General features: G+C 42.7%; 1 protein-coding gene across 6 annotated transcripts in view; it reads left to right on the forward strand.

The window, feature by feature from the left end:
• The window catches only part of VCL (vinculin), a 176068-nt gene that overhangs the window by 106018 nt on the left and 48811 nt on the right, over window positions 1–21239 (forward strand). For all 6 annotated transcript variants that reach the window (XM_053306579.1, XM_053306574.1, XM_053306575.1 and 3 more), the window contains exons 3-5: window positions 12831–12981; window positions 14857–14965; window positions 20034–20156. In XM_053306579.1, coding sequence (XP_053162554.1) covers window positions 12831–12981; window positions 14857–14965; window positions 20034–20156 — 383 coding nt within the window. The remainder of the gene's footprint in view (window positions 1–12830; window positions 12982–14856; window positions 14966–20033; window positions 20157–21239) is intronic.

Consider the following 21239-nt stretch of genomic DNA (forward strand, 5'->3'; position numbering starts at 1 on the left):
ATTGTGCTAGGAAGGAGTGTGGCAGCTTTCACCAGCATGTGTACAGGAAATAAGATTGAAACATATGAAAGCTTTGCATGTTGCACAGTTGATTGCCATCTGGAAAGACACTTCGTTTAGAGGAATATGTTGTCATGGATCCTCTGCTTGCAGTTTGATGTGATTTGACCCAGAGATAACTTTATTGCCTTAGAAAATATTCATGTATGGAAAGAGCATTCAGTCTTGTAAGCCCCCACCTCTGGTATGAAGGGCTAGAGCCCAGACACAGGTTGATGCCCTCAGTAAGAACTAGGCCAGTTCTCAAATCTTTATTAGCAAGTAAAGTTCATTTCACTTTCTCAAAGGAGATTCATATTGTTTACCAGACACTTTGGTCAGGGGGGAATAAGTATCCTGTAATGTTGTCATTCATAGACCTTCTACAGTCTGTCTCTCTCTCCAGCATTTAGAGTATTTAAACAACCATGGGTACATTGCTTGCAGAAATAAAGTCTTTTCTCTCTTTTGGGTGGAAGAGACTGTTCTCTCCCTGCCCTTGGTTTGCTTGGATTTCATTTGACACTGGAAAACTAATTGACTGACACTTGTAATTAACTTCATGCGTCAGTGCTAAAGACATAATGATTTTCTTCTCAAAGGTCTTGAAAACATAATAATCTCTCTCATTATCATTAAAACACTTTCCTTGGCAATGTCAAATGCCAACTGCTTATTGACAAGACTCTTGGGCGGGGTGGGGGGGCCCTGCTGAATTTTGAATGTTCTTTATTAGTAAATTGTGTGGACTAGATAAGGTAACTGAATTGTTATATTGTTGAGTGATGAAAGAGAGAAACAGACAAAAGCTCAAGATCTGGGACAGAAAGCTGGTACCTTTTCAAGCATACAAATCACACACACACACACACACACACACACACACATTGAGAGAAGGTGGACTGTGGGTGGCTGAAATAGTGGAATCCTGTAAATGTTTGCTTGCTTGGAGGATTATGATCACATGCTTAGTAGCCAGAACTATTATTTCTCTCTCTTTAAAATTCAAGATATAATGCACTGTGTTTTTACCAAAATTTAAAGAATGCCGTAAAGAAGGAAGAACACCACTGTTCTGGGAAGGGATCTTCATTTTTCTGTACAGGCTGGTGCATGCACAATGCTCCTGATTTTGCTTAACCAAAGCCTTGGTTAAACAATTGGAAGCTAGCCACAGGATTGAACACTTCCCTTTCTGGAACGTGAATTCTCCCCCTTACTGTGGCTAAGCGTTACATCAGCACAGGCATTCATCACAGCCAAGGCTAGCTTGTTCCACTCAAAGACTTGAAACTGGAGCTCGGAATGGCTTCAGAATCCAAAGGGGATTTCTGCTTGTTTCCTTGCTCTCTTTCTTCTTCTTCTTCTTCTTCTTCTGGATAGCTATCCCACCCCCACCCATGGCAAATTGCTTTTGAAATGAAGGGCCAAGGCAGAGAAGCGGATCTCTCCCTCACCCCTGCTCCTCTGCATGTCACATAGAATAGAAATGTAGGCTGTTAGTTGGAAGTCCCACACCCTGCTCCGAGCAGGAATCTGCTACAGCATCCCTGGCAGATGGCCCTGCAGCCTCTGTTTGGAAACTGCCAGTGAAGGCGAGCCCACCAATGCGCTCAGCAGACTTTGGACTGTCAAGCAGCTCTCACAGCTGGGGGATTGTTCCTTATATTTTGCCTAAATCTGCTTCCTTGTAACTTCAATCAGTGCATTCTGGTCCTGCTTCCAGGAGCAACAGAGAATAGGTCTGCTTCTTCTTCTACGTGACAGCCCTAAAGCTATTTGAAAACAGCCATCCTATAACGTGGCCTTCATCTTCTCTCCCCCAGGCTAACATGCTCTGTTCCTTCAGCTGGTTTGGCATATTTTTCATGGCTTAAAAGCAGCCATGGAAGGGGTGTTTGATTTGAAGGAAGGAGCTAGGGAACTGTCTTATGCTGGGTCAGACTATTGTCCAGTCTAGCTAATTATTTTCTGCTCTGACTGGCAGTGGCTCTCCAGGATTTCAGATGAGAGCCTTTCCCAGAGACTGAACCTGGAACCTTCTGCATGCAAGGCAGATACTCTCACACTGAGCTACAGCTGCATCCCTATTTGGATTGGGACTATGGTAATGGGAGAGGGCTTAACCATTTCCCGGACACTAATTGTTACTCAAAGTTTGGCTTCACTTACTACATTCTTATCCTACCCTTCCTCCAAGGAGCTCAGGGCAACATCCAGAGTACCTTCCCCCCATTTTATTCTCACCATAGTCCAGTGAGGTAGGTTAGGCCAAGGATGGGTGAATGGCCCATGGTCACCTATTGAGCTTGATGGCGGAGTTGGATTTGAACCTGGGTCTCTCCAGACCAAGCTTGCTTGCTTGCTTGCTTAATCGATTTCTATACCACCCTTCCAAAAATGGCTCAGGGTGGTTTACACAGAGAAATAATAAATAAGATGGCTCCCTGTCCCCAAAGGGCTCACAATCTAAAAAGAAACATAAGACAGACACCAGCAACTGTCACTGGAGGTACTGTGCTGGGGGTGGATAGGGCCAGTTACTCTCCCCCTGCTCAATAATGAGAATCCCCATGTTAAAAGGTGCCTCTTTGCCAAGTTAGCAGGGCATTCTTAACAACCACACCACATTTGCTATCTATCAGTAACCTAAAGTTGCTATGAGTCGAGGAGGAACACAGAGATGGGTACTGCACTCCTCCCACCTCTTCCTGATTTAACTGATTACTCTGTCTGGAGTATATGTGGGCAAGTAACATTAAACATAATCCCAGATAATAGGAGGCTTCTGTTAGCTGGGGTTTCCCTTTAACTGTTTGGCCTGTTTGGACAGGGTTGCACTCTGAATTAGGTCTGCATCTTGGTTCCTGGATCTATTGATGTTCTGGAATGCTCAGGTGGCAGCTACGGATAGGAGCCCTTTTTAGTGCCTTTGGCTGGTGCTCCAGCTGCATCCATTCCTGGAGAAATGACTACTCAGCCCTGGCCATTCATGCCCCTGTTGTATATCCATGTGGGATTATTGTAATGCAGTCGGTATGAAGCTGTCCTTGGAAAGTATTTCAAAGATTCAGTTGGTTCAGAACATGGTCCCTCGAACACACGGTTGTCTAATGTGAGTTCTGATCCCATCACTTCAGTTTCGTTTCATCTGTACTAGCTGCGAATTTGCTTCCAGGCACAGTTGAAAGTGCTGATCTTTAAGACCCTAAGACCGTCTGGGTTAAAGATATCTTCAGGACTGCTACTTTCATCTGAGCTTGTGTGAGACCTCCACTCAACAACCAAAGCCCTCTTGATTGTTCCCTTGCCACCTGAGATTTGGTGGTTGGGAGAGAAGGGGCCTTTGGTCTCTGGTGCCTATACGGTAGAATGCCCTGTCCAGGGAGGTGACCACTTGACCAGCAGCTTTTGGGGAAAGCCTGTGGCCTGGGTTAGCTTTATTCACTACTTTTATCAACATTCCTTGGGCTGTTCTTATATTAGTGGTAATTTTAAATTGATTATTGGACAAATAAAAGAGGGAAGGGTGCACAGAGACAGAGGGAGCCCCTAGATCTAATTGTGACCCCACCCTCAGTTGCTTTTCAGTTAAGAAAAAAATATCAGGAGAACTGAACATGGATCTAAGGTTGCAATTTTAATCTCCTGAGTGAATTTTGCAATATGGCATGGGAATTAGTTGGTCTAAGTGAAAAGAAACCAGAAATGCATCGTATTTCCACTGGGTTTCATACCTCTTGCAGTGAGCCTATATATTTCTTTGAATTGCCATCTGTATTGTGTAGTAGGGATGTGCATGGAACCAGGTGGGAGTGTTTCGGCGGGGTGTGCATCTTTAAGGGTGGGGAGGAGGGTGCACTTACCCCTCCTGCTGGTGCTCCATTTTGTTAAAGCCCCTCTGGCATTGTCCGGACGAAACTGGAAGTATCAGACACGCCTGCGCAGGCGAGTCTGAGATTTCCGGTTACTTTCGGGAGATGCAGCGATGGGGTGGCAGGAAGGTGTGCTGCTGCCCCCAAGGGGCTTTAACAAAATGGAGCACTGGCGGGGGAAATGTGGTGGGTGGGGTAAGTGCACCCTCCCCCACCCTCAAAGATGCACACCCCCACTATCGAACCGGCAGAACCACCACCAATCGAACTGCTGATCGAACCGGTTCGGAGGCCCAGTTCCATGCACATCCCTATTGTGTAGTTCTCACCTGAGGTGGTGAACTTCTGTCTGGGCTGTAACTCTTCTTTCTGCACATGGATGCTCACACGTCTGAAAGCTCCTACATTAAAAACTGGCTTCCTTGCACTCAGAAAGCTAGCATGCTGAAGAGAAAGCTAAGTTGGAATCCTTCTCTCTCATCTAGTTTTCTGTGTGAAGAGATTTTTGTTGTTTTGGAAGAACATGCAAACCAAGATTTGGAAATCCCCACTTACATTTTTGATTTGTACAGCCCAGAAACAGCTTTCTTATTTCAGCGAGAACTTGGCCTCTGCTTAACCCCTGCTAAATGAGCGAAGAGGCACCTTTTAAAGTGGTGCTTCTCTAAGATTTAGCTGGGGCAGAGCAACTGGCCTTATCCAGCCCTAGCACAGCATCCCTCCTGTGGCTGTTGCCTTATGTTTCTTTTTAGACTGTGAGCCCTTTAGGGACAGGGAGCCATCTTATTTATGTATTTTTTATTTTTCTATGGAAACCACTTTGGGAATTTTGTTGAAGAGCGGTTTACATAGAAATCTCAAATATCAGTATCAATATCATAGAAATTACAAATATCAGTAGTAGTAGTAGTAGTACATTACAGTTGTACCAAGCCCATGTAGCAACTTGAGCTTAATTGCTGGTGGGCTTTTACTTTCTATAGCTGTGGCATGTAGTTAAACTTGATGACAAGTAACAATTGTATTGGTAGAGTAAAAAAGAAATTTATCATTCAGAACCTATACAAAACAAACAGCTATACTTAAAGAAACCAATGTGTGATAGGCAAACTGATGCTGTGTTGGCACTTGCAGCAATAATTTATTTTTAGATGCTGAAGTTTTATGTACCAAAAAAGTGCTATGCTTTATCTGGAGAGGACGTAGATGTTTTCTAGCACATACAGCTCTAGTGGCATTTACAAGATCCTTGGCTGGTATCTAAAACCAGCCCAGTGAATTATATTTAATCTTTTGCTAAATTTGGCTTGTAAATATGATGTTGCTCCCTCATCTGTGTTACAGCTTAGTTTGCACGTTCGACAGTCTGATGTCTGTAAAAGTCATCTCAGTCATTTTGTGTATTGTACTCAACAAAATACCCAGATTTATAGATATTGCTGGTCTTGGCTCTAGCAGAAAGCTGCCTTTGCTGAATGCCTTCCAGAGTTCTCTAGTAGGGAATTGTGTTGCATTTATGTCCCTGACCTACCAAAATCTCCAGATTTAGTGTTGCGGAAATTAGGCTATTTGCTTTGTTGTTGGAACATGTCCAATTTTAAACTTGACATTCTAGAAAACTGGCTGTGAATAAGATGAACTTAATTGTATCACAAATGGTGTTTAAATAAATTCAAGCACAGCATTTGTCATTTGAGGTAATGACCTGAGTAACTATCTTTCTACCTGCAAATAGTGTTTGGTCTGCCCTAGCTGACTGTCAATGGCCAAGAAAACTATAGTTTTCTTGGCTCATTTTCTTTAGTTAAGACAAACAAAAATACCCTTGTATGACTAAACAGGACAGTTAACACTGTTACCCTTTGAAAGAAATACTGTTTGTCTTTTTGGGGAAAGGTGATAAATGAATTCAAGGTTTTCAAGATGTTTTGTGAACCTTGAAGAAGGGAAGAGTGAGCAGTTGTTAGCAAAACTGTGACCTCCTTCCTGATGTTCTCCATATTTCTGCCCTCTCAATCAATGTAATATGCCCCGCTGTGAATATTTATCTCTGTGGTCCCAGTGAGAATACCAGACCTTGTAGTCTTTTTGAAGCAAAGCAGGTACAGACCTGATCAGTAATCTGAATGAGAGAAATGGGTCCTATAGGGGTTTGGGGAAAAGGTTGTTAATCACCCACTTGCCCATTTCTTTTGTGGATTGGGTAGTAGGTAGAACCTATCATGCCCTATCATCCAACCCACTTTGGTGTCCCTAGGAGCTATCCATGGGGAGCAATGGGGTGTTATCAGTTTTCCATTGTTTCCTATGTCTGGAACAAGCTGTACTCAGAGTGCACACAAGTTTTTCATTGCAATTTGCAACACCGTAGAAGCACACACTAAAAGAGAATCTGCCCCATCAACACATCACATACATTTAAAACACAGTCCAAAAATGACCAAAAAAGAATAACTGACCCCAAACCCACTGCCAGTCACAGTGCCTGTACTACAGTAACATTATTTTTATTTTATTTTTACATTTATATCCTGCTCTTCCTCTGAGGAGCTCAGAGTGAAGTACATGGTTATTTTTATCTTCACAACAATCCTGTGAGGTTTCTTAGGCTGAGAGATACATGACTGGCCCAGGGTCACCCAGTGAGTTTCATGGTTGAATGGGGATTTGAACCCAGGTCTTCCAGGTGCTAGTCCAACATTCTAACCACTGTTATGCTGGCTCAGTTTATATTATTGATTATTGGCACAAGTTGCTCTCTTACACACCATTATGAGCCCCTGGTGGCGCAGTGGTAAAACTGCCGCCCTGTAACCAGAAGGTTACAAGTTCGATCCTGACCAGGGGCTCAAGGTTGACTCAGCCTTCCATCCTTCCGAGGTCGGTAAAATGAGTACCCAGAATGTTGGGGGCAATATGCTAAATCATTGTAAACCGCTTAGAGAGCTCTGGCTATAGAGCGGTATATAAATGTAAGTGCTATTGCTATTGCTATTATGACGCCTTTTGGCATTGCAACAGCTGCCACAGCAGCACCCTTAGCAGCAAGCATAGTCATAAGCACAACTAGAGCAACTTCAGCCACATTTTGACTGAATACACCTTGCAATGCATATTGCAGAGCAGTGAGTGAAGCACAAGCTAGTCTCAAGGCCAGACATGGAGCTCGTCACAGCAATCGCCAAGAAATATTTCTTTCTCTCTCTCTCTCTTTCATATATAATGAATATTGTCTGTGTGTGTGCACAACAGCTGCCACTGTCCATTTCTTGCCACAGTGCCCTCGCCCTCTCAGAAGGCAGGCATCCAAGTTCTGCCTTGGTCAATCTGAGATCCAGCAAAGCCAGTTATAGCGGCAATAGCACAGCATGTTATACTCTGTTCTGAGGGGTGAAAGCCACAAAATCAAACTTTGCTTGATTCCTTCCTCCTCTTCTGATGTATCCTCTTCAAGAGACTATAAGGGCTCTCTGCCTCCCCTTCCCTTTGAATACATTTTGAAATTCCCTCCAGAAGTATTCACCAATCCCTCCCCCAGCCAATGGGGGCACAGTTGCCCATGACAACACTTGATTTGTATAACAAGCCAACCAAGAAGCAAGGAGATTGCAAGCCAATTGGAAGCCAGTGCAGGAAAACCAATCAGCAAGGGAAAAACAGGCCTCCAAAATGGCACTTGGAATGAGTGCCATTGAAACACAGGTGGTTCTGCTCAGTTTGAAACAGGCCCTTTATTTAAAGGATTTCTGTTTCAAGCTCGAAACACTCAAAATGGCCTGTTTAGAGTCAAAACATTTTGCTGTCGGAACGTTCTGCACATCCCTAATGTAAAGTACTCAATGGATATAGAGAACTCTCTCTGGCAGCTTTACTTCAGTAGGGGAAAAAATCATTAAAATTTTCTTGAAATAAAAATACATAGAGTCCAGTCATCTCAGGCTGCATATGTGCCTGATTTCAGAACTCTTAAGTCCAGCCATTATGAAAATGTAAAGGGCTGAGCAATAAGGGTGCATGTTGCACTTTTTAATGAAGGCGAAGGGCAGATTCCTTAATATGGAGGTAGAATGATGGTCCAAGAGGGGGCTTCAGTTCCAGAACGTTTTTGTAATTTTCTGCTATGGAACTAGCCATTCTTAAAAAGTTTTTTTAAAGTAAAAATATTATTAAAAATCCATGGATTGACGGATCCATTTCAAAATCAGTACAAAGTCCCACTAACCTGTCCTTCATGCCAATTTTCAGAACACTGGGCCAAGCCATTCTGGAAATATAAAAGAGAATTTCTTTTTCCATGGGGAAAATCATGGGGGCCTCTAGGAGAGTGGGCATACAGACCTTGACCCCCTGGTCCATGCCTGATGGTGCCTCTGTGCTGATCTGTGGTCTGTGTGGAACTACCATTGCACTAAAATGTTTCTGTTGACGTACTGTTGTGCTCAGCATTTATTTTAGTGTCTGCTACTCATAGGTGGAGTGGAGGTGGGAACACTCGGCCACTGAAGTTGCTATGTAACCTACCATGAAATTGAGATGTCCTTCTTCAGTAGTTGCAAGCTTGACTTCTGTGGGTGTATATAAGGCTTTAAACCTTTCTTATGATTACACGGAAAATAGCCAGGGTGGCCCCGGTAAACATGGACTTGAGAGAGCGAGTTTAAAATCTTCTATGTGACCATGGGAAAGCCGTTCTGTCTTTGTTTCCTAGTTGTAAAGTGGGAATACTAGTGACTTGCTTCACAGAACTGCTTTAAGATGGACTAAGATAAAGTTTGTAATAGTCAGTCAGAAATGCTACAGAAACTAGTTTTCAGCTAATGTGAGGACAGCATTGAAGAAGCATGTTCCTCTTAAAAGTGCAACAAAATGTTGCATCAGAGTGCTCAGTGTGCTTTCAGGATTATGCTTGGATTTGTAGCTCTCACTACTGTATGGCATGCTCCCTCCCCACTGCCACATAGATAATGTATGTGTCAGCTGGGTACTCAGTGCTGAAATGTGATTGTGTGGAGGCCCTGATCATTCGCTTGTGCTTGTGCTTTTGCATGGAGCATTTGTCACTGTGTGGAGGAAGAGAAGGGGTTATGCCTGCCCCTCAACTGCATGAAGAGGAACACTGTTTTTGGAATGTGTACAAATTGGGGCTGTTTTACATAATCCAGTGAAACCTGATATACTTAAGAAGAAGAAGAAAAAGAATCACTACTGTGTGTAAAACTTCCTGGAATGGGGTTTTCTGCTTGATCAGATACAAAATGTTCAGGATGAGCATTCGTTTTACTAAATGCAGTAAACAAGTGGCAAACTGGAAACGCATACCGTGGCAGTCCTTTAATATGATGTGGTATAGGTAAAATTGTGCCGTCAAGTCTGTGTCGACTCCTGGCGACCCCAGAGCCCTGTAGTTTTCTTTGGTAAAATACAGGAGGGGTTTACCATTTCCTCCTCCCGTGCAGTATGAGATGATGCCTTTCAGCATCTTGCTATATTGCTGCTGCCCGATATAGATGTTCCCCATAGTCTGGGAAACACACCAGCGGGGATTCGAACCGGCAACCTCTGGCTTGCTTCTCCAGTCATTTCCCCACTGTACCATTAGGTGGCTATACTGAAGACTACTTAATCCCAATTTTTAAGCCACCAGTATACTTTTACAGGGATATTCTGAAATCACAATTAGAAAGCATTATAGCTAATATATAGTAAACAAGCAAAAATATTAATATCAATTGAAGTAATAGTCTAATTACTTTAATGAATATTTTCAAGTACTAACTAAACTTCTCAATGAAATATGGAAGATCAGTGTATTGACGCAATAAAGAAAAACCATTAAACAGTCAGAATACTTTAATGTAGCCCCTCCCCCTTGAATTTAAACTTGGAACCATCAGTCATTTTCTGTGACATTAACAACTTTTTTTGCGGATAAAATCTCTCCCATTCGGGCCGAGCTAGATTCCACAGTTACTTCAGAGTCTACTGTGAAGGTGTCCAGCAACTCCTCTTATGGGATTAGATTGGATCACTTTAAGTTTGACTTCTGAGGAAGTGGGCAAACTGCTTCAGACTGTGCACCCTACAACCTGTTCTCTTGACTAACTTGGCTTATCTCATCTGATAATCATTATCAGAGAGGGTCTGGTGAATATTATAAATGCTTCTCTGAGGGAGGGCAGGATGCCTCCTTGTCTTAAGGAGGCTATTATTAGATCACTTTTTCAGAAAGCTGCACTGGATCCCTCAGAGTTAGCTAATTACAGACCTGTTCCTAACCTTCCATGGTTGGGCAAAGTGATTGAGTGGGTGGTGGCCTCTCATCTCCAGGCAGTTTTGGATGATGCAGATTATCTAGACCAGGGCTGCTCAGCGTAGGCCCCCCAGCTGTTTTTGGACTAAAACTCTCATAATCCTCAGCCACAGTAGCCAATAGCCAGGGATTATGGGAGTTTTAGGCCAACATCTGCAGGAGGGCCTAAGTTGAGCAGGCCTGATCTAGACTCATTTCAAACTGGCTTTCATGTGGGCTAAGGGGTTGAGACTGCCTTGGTTGTCCTGATGGATGATCTCCAACTGTCTATCGACAGAGGGTGTGTGACTCTGATGATCCTTTTGGATCTTTCTGCAGCTTTCAATACCATCAGCCATGATATCCTTCTGGACCACCTGGGGGAGGTGGGATTGGGTGGCACTGTTTTACAGTGGTTCTACTCCCATCTCTCTGGTAGGTTCCAGATGGTGTCGCTTGGAGACTGCTGTTTTGCTAAGCGAGAACTGTAGAGTTCCACAAGGTTCTATACTGTCTCCAATGCTCTTTAACATCTACATGAAACTGCTGGGAGAGATCATCAGGAGGTTTGGTGCAGGGTGTTACCAATAAGCTGATGACACCCAGATCTACTTCTTCATGTCAACCTCATCAGGAAATGGCATGTCTTCCCTAAATGCCTGCTTGGAGGTGGTAATGGGCTGGATGAGAGATAAACTGAAGTTGAATCCAAATAAGATGGAGGTACTGACTGTGGAACCTCTTAATGGTGCAGTGGGGAAGTAACTTGTCTAGGGAGCAAGAAGTTGCCAGTTCGAATCGCCGCTGGTATGTTTCCAAGACTATGGGAAATGCCTATATTGGGCAGCAGAGATATAGGAAGATGCTGAAAGACATCATTTATACTGTACGGGAGATGGCGATGATAAAACCCTCCTGAATTCCACCAAAGAAAACCACATGGCTCTGTGGTTGCCAGGAGTCGACATTGACTTGATGGCACAACAACAACTGACTTGAGATGGTTTAGATCTGCCTGTTCTGGATGGGGTTACACTCTCCCTGAAATATTAGGTACATAGCTTGGGAGTGCGCCTGGACCCAAAGCCCTCCCTGGTTTGTCAGGTTGAGGCAGTGGCCAGGAGCGCTTATAATCAGCTTCGGCTGATACATCAGCTACGTCCATTTCTAGAGGTAAATGACCTTAAAACAGTGGTACATATGTTGGTAACCTCCAGACTTGAGTACTGTAATGTACTCTACGTGGGGCTGCCTTTGTACATAGTCTGGAAACAACAATGGGTACAGAATGCGGCAGCCAGATTGGTCTCTGGGACAACAGGAAGGGATCATATAACACCAGTTTTGAAAGAACTGCACTGGCTGCCAATATGTTTCTGGGTGAAATACAAAGTGCTGGTTATTACCTATAAAGCCCTTTATGGCTTGGGTCCAGGTTATTCTAAGAGAGCGCTTCCTTTGTCATGAACCCTGCCATCTGTTAAGGTCTTCTGCAGAGGTCAGGTTATGGTTGCCACCAGCTTGTTTGGTGGCAACTCAGGTCCGGGCTTTTTCTGTGGCTGCTCCAGGGCTTTGGAATATGTTCCCTGCTGAAATAAGAGCATCTCCTTCTCTGTTTGTTTTCAAGAAGACCCTCAAGGCTCTCCTGTTCTCACAGGCTTTTAATTAATTAGAATTAACTTCAACAATTTTAATTTGTTTTAATAACTGTTGTTTTTATTGTCTTATTTTAATGTTTTTAAAAAATATTTTAAATTTTGTACACCGCCTAGAGATGTACATATCAGGCAGTATAAAAATATGATAAATAAATAAACACTAGAAACTGTCAATTATCAAAATCTTACCAAAGACCATGTGCTTTAAATCAGTATTTCTCAACGTTTTTGGAGTCGTGGACCGGTACATTATTCATGCACAGTTTCCTGGACCAGCAGTTAGTAAGGGGGTCACCCTCCTCACCCCCAACCCCACTCCCAGGCACCCCCCAAAAAAACAATTTCGGCAGCTCTCTGGAGCTCATTTCCAGGCAGCCCTCGCTGCTGGATAATCTTCATTTCAAGGAAGTGAAATGAACGTTATCCAGTAGCGAGGGCTGCTTAGGAATGAGCTCCAGAGAGCTCCTGCCAGCCCCCACCAGCTCAAAAAAAAATGGGGGGGGGAGAGTGATTTTTATTAGTGATGCTTCACGGACCCAATGCCTCGTGGACCAGCACCAGTCCGCAGACCAGTGGTTGAGAAACACTGCTTTAAATCATTGGAATGGAGAAGTACTGCTTGGGAGCACAATTTGGAGTGGGGAGATGGCAGGCAGTAGAAGGATCAAGTCTACTCTTCCCCTGCCACTTCTCCAGTATTAAATGTGCCCTCCTACAGTTAGTTTTAAACCAAAAAGGGCCATTGGTTAATAGTTTTCAGTATTTGCATTTATTACGTATATTTTCCTAAAGTGTGGAACTTTAAAACCATATGTAATGCATTTCTTGTAAAGCATATAACCTTATCAAGAAACATTTATTTAAATTAGTGGTCAAGGGAGAGTGAGGGTTAGGAATAACTAATTATCTACATGTAGTGATGATATCTACATGCAGTGTTAAGTTCTGTTTCCTACTGATTCCTTACAGAGTGGAAAACGCGTGCACGAAACTTGTCCAGGCAGCTCAGATGCTCCAAACTGATCCTTATTCAGTACCTGCTCGTGATTACCTCATAGATGGATCGAGAGGCATCCTTTCTGGGACATCAGATTTACTTCTGACATTTGATGAGGCTGAGGTAGGCTTTTTCATGGCAACCAACATCTATACAATAGCAAGTGTTGGCTTTGAATACTCACATGTAAACAACTGTTTTATAGTATTGAAGTACTGACTTCTTCAGAGATGGCTCAACTTGTATATTCTGGTTGTCAGTTCCATACAGGTTCTGATAAACTTCCCCTTTTCAGAAATGTGTGTTGTTTACTTTCTGCTGTAGAGTCTGTTTGTAGCGGATTATAGCCTTTGTCTCAGAGCAAGCTCACGTAAGGGGAAGGAAAAATGCTGACTCATCCCTGCTGAGCTTTCTGGCAAAGGCTATTCCTAATCGTTTCCTGTAACTTTTGGTAGGTTCTAAAGGCTGCCACCACCACCCACTTGACAGAGCTCCCCCCCACCCCTGGCTTGGGTGGAATCCAAGGGAAAACTTTCTTTTGCTATTGGAAAAGTACAAAAAACAAAACACAAACCTTCCATGTGCAAGCATACACGTGGTGAGAAAACTGATAGCTATTGACAGATTGAGTCATGTTTGCACCAGAGGAAAAAAGGCCCCTTACTCTTTCCCGTTTCTCATGAGTTAAAAATCCACTCAGAAACAAGTTTATTCAAATGCTACAGACTCTTTCCTTCTGTGGCATTAAAATAAATTAAATTATTAAATTAAATTATTAAATTAATTAAAATTTACTGAGTCTTTTGCAATGTCCTGGGTATATAGGCGTAGGTTAGTGTTTCTTAGCTTAATTATGTTGCAGATAAACAGTAATAGGCCAGTATCAGGGATATACAAAGTGTACACAAAATAAACAGTCTAACTCAAAATCTGACTAAACAACTTTCCCTAGACTAAACTTCTCAGAACCAAAGTCCTGGCTTCTTTTGTCTTGAACTCACCAAATCCTGGATGAGAATTCAAGCTGCCTGCCCTTTTGGCTTCCCAGGACCTGCAGAAGGGACATTCTCCTGGAGCCAGTTCTCACGGCCACATGTCCTCCTTTCTGCACTCCCAGCCTGCTTCTTCTAACAAAGAACTCTTCTCTTCCCCCCATATTCCCAATGTCTCTCTAGGCCCCACCCACCTGATGTACTGATTGACTGAACTCTGGAGTTCACCAGCCTATTAGTCAGGACAGGGTTTACCCAGTTAACTCTTTAGGGTCTGTGTGCTGGCTGGTCACTACAATGTTGTTAATAGAGATTTTGAAACGTATCACATTGGCAAATGAAGAAAAATAAAATTAAAGTATTTTCTGTCAGTAAGTTAATCTACTTTTTAGCACTTTTTCAGAAGTTTGCTTCTATTCCTGTTGAGTAAACTTTCTAGCATAATGTCCTGGGTATAAATGCTAAATATTTGTTTACAGAAACAATGTTTTTTAGTCCTGTGGAGCTTTATAAGAGATGCTTACATCTAAAGTTATCACACTTACTATAAGTGTGCTCGGCTCTTGATTTAATAATGATTACTATGCTGGCACTGTACTGCTATTTCAAGATAATAGCTCTTGACATTATAGTGGCTCTTGCCTTCAGAGAGTAGTTATGATTCTGAGCTTCAGGGTGGCTTTTGTGTGTTTAATGGTCACAGGCCTACAGCTACCTTTAATGTTCCTCCAGAGCCACAAAGCATAGAAGTTTGGGTGAAGACAAACATTCAAAAGTGTGAAGTTTAATATTCATTCTCTTTCTGAAAACAAGTGCCTTGGAATGCTCAGAATGTTTGTTCGAACCACTTCCAGGATACTTTATAATGTCTGTCTCTCTTCTCCTGAAGTATAGCTGCAGTTGGTTCAGGTGCCTTTTTAAAATATGCAGTCTTAAAATTAAACCAGTTTGGATTGTTGTGATAAATGTAAGAATGATGTCTCCCCCCCCCACCTTTATGTCTAAGGTCCGCAAAATCATCCGTGTTTGCAAAGGAATTCTCGAATACCTAACTGTGGCAGAGGTGGTAGAGACTATGGAGGATCTGGTGACCTACACAAAGAATCTGGGGCCAGGTTAGATGTTCCCAATATTCTATTAAAAGTATTCTTCCACTGCTTTTATCCAGGAACTTTAAAATGTGAGATTTTGTTTTTCTGCTGATAAATGTCAGGCACATGGTTTCCATGAAGAAGGTTTCAGGTACAGACCTTGGTTTCTCCAGTTCAAATAGATCTCAGGATGCAGGTCTGGGAAAGATCTCTGCCTGAGACATCGGAGGGCTCTGGCTATTTAGGATAGACAACCTTTTAATGTGGTGATTCTCTTTTATTTAGCAGGGGGAGAGTAACTGGCCTTATCCACCCCCACCACAGTACCTCCAGTGACTGTTGCTGGTGTCTATATCTTAAGTTTCTTTTTAGATTGTGAGCCCTTTGGGGACAGGGGTCCATTTTATTTATTAATTATTTTGCTATGTAAATTGCCCTGAGCCATTTTTGGAAGGGCGGTATAGAAATCGAATGAATGAATGAATGACTTGAGTACAAGTCACTTCATACTCATAGATTTCCATATTGCACACACTCTCCTTTTAGAAGTGGAGCTCACAGGCTTGGACAGAGAAGGAAAGAAAGCTGTAAACATACAGCTTGGGACTGTGTCATTCTTCCTGTTCTGTGAAGCATGTAAAGTGGTGTAACTGTAGGGTACCTTGCTATCTTTATTCTTTTATGAACAAAGAAATATACCCTGCCTTTCTGTTTTAAAAATTTCAAATTTACAAAAAATAAAACATGACACAATCATTTAAATAAGAACAAAAACAGTTGTTAAAATGATCTAAAAGGCAGTTTCAGAAGCTATAAAACAACCTGACAATTGAGCAAAGACAAAAATGTTGCACACATCCACCCACCCCTAGGAAACTGTTTCTAAATAATCCAACAGGCAGATTAAAAGTCTATTGGAATGTCTTTACATGGTGAAAAATCAGCAGAGAAGGGGCAAGATGAAGTTCCCTAGAGAGGGAGCTCTACAATCTGAACGCTACCACACTGTCCTGCATCCCAACCGCATCCTAACATAATACGTGAATAACTGTATGCATTATAGAGAAACTATCATGAATACACTATACACAGATTGTAGACGTACTGAATGTAGTATGTGAATGAGGCTTCCCTTTCTTCCCTGAAATCTGTCTGCCCCTCAACTGAAATCCTAAAAAATGTGCTTAGTCCGATGTTGTTTAACCTTTAAGTGTTAATGGCTTCTGTGTTGTACATTAATATGTTCTGTTCTTGGATTTCTGTGAAGTTCCATGCCTTTGGCTTATATGAATGCCGTTTCAATGATCAGACGTGTTTCCTGAAAATGTTCACATATTAATAAATGCTTGAGTCATTGCAAGTAGGACCTGCTATTTTAATATTTATTTACACTCTCTTACAACCTCAGTGGCTGACCTGTTACTTCAGATGTCCATCTATCTATCTCTCCTTCCTAATTAAACCAAAAATAAATGTGAGTTGTGCTGGATTATCTCTCTGTTTTATACATTAAATCTGTTGGATTATTTAGAAACAGTTTCTGGTGGGTGGGAGGGTGGATGGATGAGTGCAACATTTTTGTCTTGCTCAATTCTCAGGTGGCTGTTCACAATAGTTGACTAGTGCTCTCCTCCGTCTCCTTCATGCCACTACCTTATACGACGTGACCTCGTCTGGCATGAACCTCAATAATATTTTGATCACTGTCTCCTGAGAGATGCACAGACATGGTCAGAAAATAAATATAATTTATGTACTAAGTTGGAAACAGACCAAGGCTAGCAGTTTAAAGACATAGCCTTTTTACATTGTTGAAATGCTTTCTTTGCAGACCTGCTCACATGTCAGTCTGACATACTGTCTAAAGTGGGAAATTGAAACTGCCTATTTTATACTTGTAGGGATCTGCCATTGTTTCATTTAGGCAAATACTTTGGCAGTGGTTTCTCCAAGGTCTCTGGGTAGAGAGGTCTTTCCCACTTTGTCAGATTCTTCTTACCAAATATGCATGGTCTTCAGCATGCAGAGCACATGTGCGCTGCTACTGCTGAACTCTAGTTTTCCAATTAGTTATTTGGACTAACTGGGATCAGCATGGGGATCAGCAAAATCTGGGTATGATTTTATGGATATTGGGAGGGCTAAGTGGCATATCTGACACTTAAGAGAATCTTCTTCTGTCTGGAAGTGTCCTTATTCATATCTTAGATTTAATTGGAGTGATCCTCGGTATCTCTCCCCCTGCCCCGCACCCCAACCTACTAAGTCAACTTCAAATAATTTACTGCAACTTTCTCAACACTGCAGCACTGCTAAGGTTTAGAGTGGCTTTCTGATTGTTGCTGCTAACTGCTGCTAAATAGGGATATAGCTGAAGCCTACTCCTGTATCATAAGGACAACCCTGTTGGATCAGGTCCAATTCCTATCTAGTACAGCATCCTGTTTCACACAGTGGCCCACCAGATGCCTCTGGGAAGCCCACAGGCAGGGGATGAACACAAGTCTCTCTCCTACTGTTGTTCCCCTGCAACTGGTTTTATAGGCATCCAGCCTAGAAGCCATTGATAGACCTCTCTTCCATGAATTTGTCTAAGCTCCTTTTAAAGCCATCCAAGCTGGTGGCCATTACCATACCCCGTGGCAGAAAATTCCATAGCTTAATTATCTGCTGTGTGAAGTACTTCCTTTTGCCAGTCCTAAATTTTATGGGATGACCTGGTTCTAGAGTTATGAAAGAGGAAAAGAAATTTCTCTCCACACCATGCATAATTTTATAGACCTATATCATGTCTACCCTTATTGGGGTTTTTTCCTAAACTAAAAAGCTCCAGTTGCTTGTCTTGCTTACACATGCTTGCTAAGTATTGCTTTGGGGCTTGGCAGCTACATTATTTTATGCTGGAGGAAGAAGAGGATTGTTGTGAAATCTGTGGACTCTGTCTCACTAACCCCCAGCTTGCATTTGTAGCCCACATACTTGGGCCTGCGGCCTTAGTGATGTGAAAGAGAAATATCTGGAATAGTGTAACCTAAAGACTATATAGCACATTCAAGTGTTCAAAACGCTGCTGAGAGATTGGTTGGATCCAGAAAAAACATGAATGGAATTCAGTTTGTGCAACAATTTTTCTACCTTTTCTCCAGTGCAGTCACAACTCCTTCCCTTCATCCGGAAATCTGCGCTTCAGGCTTGGGGTACCCTTTAGAACATCATGAGATGGGTCACAGGGCTTGCAATGGGAATGGGTAGTTGGTAATCAGGGAGGTACCTTGTTGTCCCTGCTAACTGGGCAAAGAGCCACCTTTTTAACATGGTGACTCTCTTTATTTAGCAGGGGGAGAGTAATTGGCTCTATCCACCCCCAGCATAGTATCTCCAGTGACTGCCGCTGGTGTCTATTTGTTTCTTTTTAGATTGTGTGCCCTTTGGGGACATGGAGCCATCTTATTTATTTATTATTTCTCTATGTAAACATCTTTGAAAACTTTTGTTGAAAAGTGGTATATACATATGTTGCATATACATATCGACATATTGTCTGTGGAATGGTGCCTTTCCATTCATGCTGTGAACCTTTGGATCCAAGTTATTACCATGATGTAATGCTTACAACAGCCCTATAGGATAAGCCAGTATTACTCTCTCCATATTAAATAGGAGCATGCTAAGTCTGAGAGAATTGCTTGTCTAAGGGCCGCCTAGTGATGGTGGGTTTTGAACAAGGGACTTCTTGATACATAGCATATCTTCTTAAGCACTATGCTATATCAACTCTGGGATGTACAGATATGTTACTTCATGATAGGTGCAGCTTCCGGTCCATCACTCTTGGTAGTCATTCTTCATAGTTTGCTTTCAGAAATGTATGCATCTGACACAAGTTGCCTTATTTTTTGTTTTTCTTAGACACTTAATCAAACGTTCAAAGAGTAGAAGCCATGTGAAAAAATACTTTGCAACACAATGTTGAGCTGGTTATTTTCTCTTAAGTGGATTATTGACTTTTGTAGTTAAAATAGATGTTGAGGTTGTAGACATGACCCAGGCAAGCAGAGGAGACTGGTGACACTCACCTTCTCTTCCGCCGCCCCCCATGAGTGATTGATTTGGGAGCGTGGACTGTGCTCCCAGACAAGCATCACTGTGTGGCACAGCTCCAGAGACCGGGGTGATGTGTCCTGGCCTCTGTAAATCCCACAATGCACCATGCAACATGCACGATGCACTGAGGGATTCTCCCAAGGAATGGGTACTCTAGGCACCCATCTCGGTGTGTGGGCAGGCTAGAAGCAGCCCATGCTCACACACAAGCAGGTAGCCCGGGTTAAGGGAGCGCTTGCTCCTTTAACCTCTGCTAACAGCTGGGCTGAAAAGCCAGGCTTGGCAGCGCTGCCCTGCTAGGATCAGGCCCGATCCTGGCAGTTCTCATGTACAGTCTAACGCAGGCTGGGCTTCCCTAACCTGGGTTAAGCTGCATGTGAGAACGGCCTTGTTGCCTTAGAAAAAAGCATTGATAACCATGAGGGATATTAAATATATATTGCCCCTATGTGAGCCAATGGGACAGAATGTTTGTGACCTCAAACAGTTAAGAGACAACCAGGTGGGAGAGGAAATGGAACTCTGTGGTGAGGAGCAGGGAGGAGGGCTTGAAAAGAGTGGGAAATTTCTCAGCTTGAAGGACCCTCCCTCACGATTGTGACAAGCCTTCTGCTTCTCAGGAAGAAAGTTGTGTTAAAAACTCAACGTTTTCTCGCGAGCCATTTCACAGCTTTGTGTTTCTGTGGAGGAAGGGCTTTGAAAAGGAGCTAGCATTGAGTACCAGTCCCTACCTCCCAAAAAAACAAATGCAGGGGGGAAAGGTAGTATATAATATAGGACCCCAGTTAGAGCAGGCATGTTGCTATTTGTGATTTCACCACACTCAGGTAATACTTGTGCACCATGGATACACAGTGACGTTCTGTTGCAAGCCCATTGTTGTTTCATATAACTTTCTCCTATTCTGTGTTGCAAAACTGTGATCAAAGGTTGCATATATTGGAGAGAAAGCAGCACTGGTTTAACAACATTGACTTTCTTCACTTAGGAATGACCAAGATGGCCAAAATGATTGATGAACGACAGCAAGAGCTGACGCACCAGGAACACAGAGTCATGTTGGTGAATTCCATGAATACTGTAAAGGAACTGCTGCCTGTCCTTATTTCAGGTAGCTTTCTGCAATATTTCATTATTAAACGATGCATGTAAATGTGTTGCATTGTGTATGGATAAAATTGTGCTGAATAAAATCATGTGGGTTTATGCATGCTGAAAGCCTTTCAAAAGCAAACGCTTTTAATGTCCCTTGTAAACTGACTACATATACTAAAACTGTGGTTTTATTTGTGGCTGGTGTAGAAGGAAAGTTGTACCTCCTAAGTCACAGCATGCATACCCTGCACATCTCCTATTTATGTTCTGTGAGCTGAGCATGCTGAGACATAGGCTATTTATATGATAATATTTGGAAGTTCTCCCCGTACTCAGTCTTTAAGGCCTAGCTCTCTTCACCTGCAGTTCTGGCAGACATCCCTAAAGACAGGAATGACATTCTCCACACTATAAAACCAAATCCTCACACTAGACATGACTTAGTGTTACTACCTTTCTACTGACATAGTAACCCTTTATCCCTATCACAAGTATTTCTTATATGCAAAGATTTTATTTGTATGGAAAAGTATTCCATCGTGTTGTTTCCCTAGTCCCACCTAGTCCTACATTCTCAGCTGATACAGCCCAGATGGAGGTTGACCACTCCAGTGAGAGTAAGTTCTGATCCAGTTCCTCACACTTTGCTGCATAGTGGACTCTCAATGCTGGCGTTGCTGCTTCTGCCTCTTTTGATTACATGTGCTGTAGTGTTTTTCCCTTCCCTTCACCAGCTGTTTGTCACCTATATCTTCAATATGAATGGTTTCTGGTGGTGGTAAGAAGCCCATGTTTGCTGTAAAGTGTGCCATCAAGACTATTTCGACTCCTGGCGCCCACAGAGTCCTGTGGTTCTATTTGGTAGAATACATTGCCTCCTCCCGCACAGTATGAGATGATGCCTTTCAGCATCTTCCTATATCACTGCTGCCTGATACTATATCAGGCAGCAGTGATATAGGAAGATTCGAACTGGCAAACTTCTGCTTGTTAGTCAAGCATTTCTCCGCTGCTTCACTTAGGGTGACTCTGTTTGCTTTAAGGGTGTGCGAATAGGTTTGAATACGAGCCGGCTCAACACTGAACATGTCCAGTTCAA

Source organism: Hemicordylus capensis, chromosome 3 (genome assembly GCF_027244095.1).
Source record: "Hemicordylus capensis ecotype Gifberg chromosome 3, rHemCap1.1.pri, whole genome shotgun sequence".
Lineage (NCBI taxonomy): Eukaryota > Metazoa > Chordata > Lepidosauria > Squamata > Cordylidae > Hemicordylus > Hemicordylus capensis.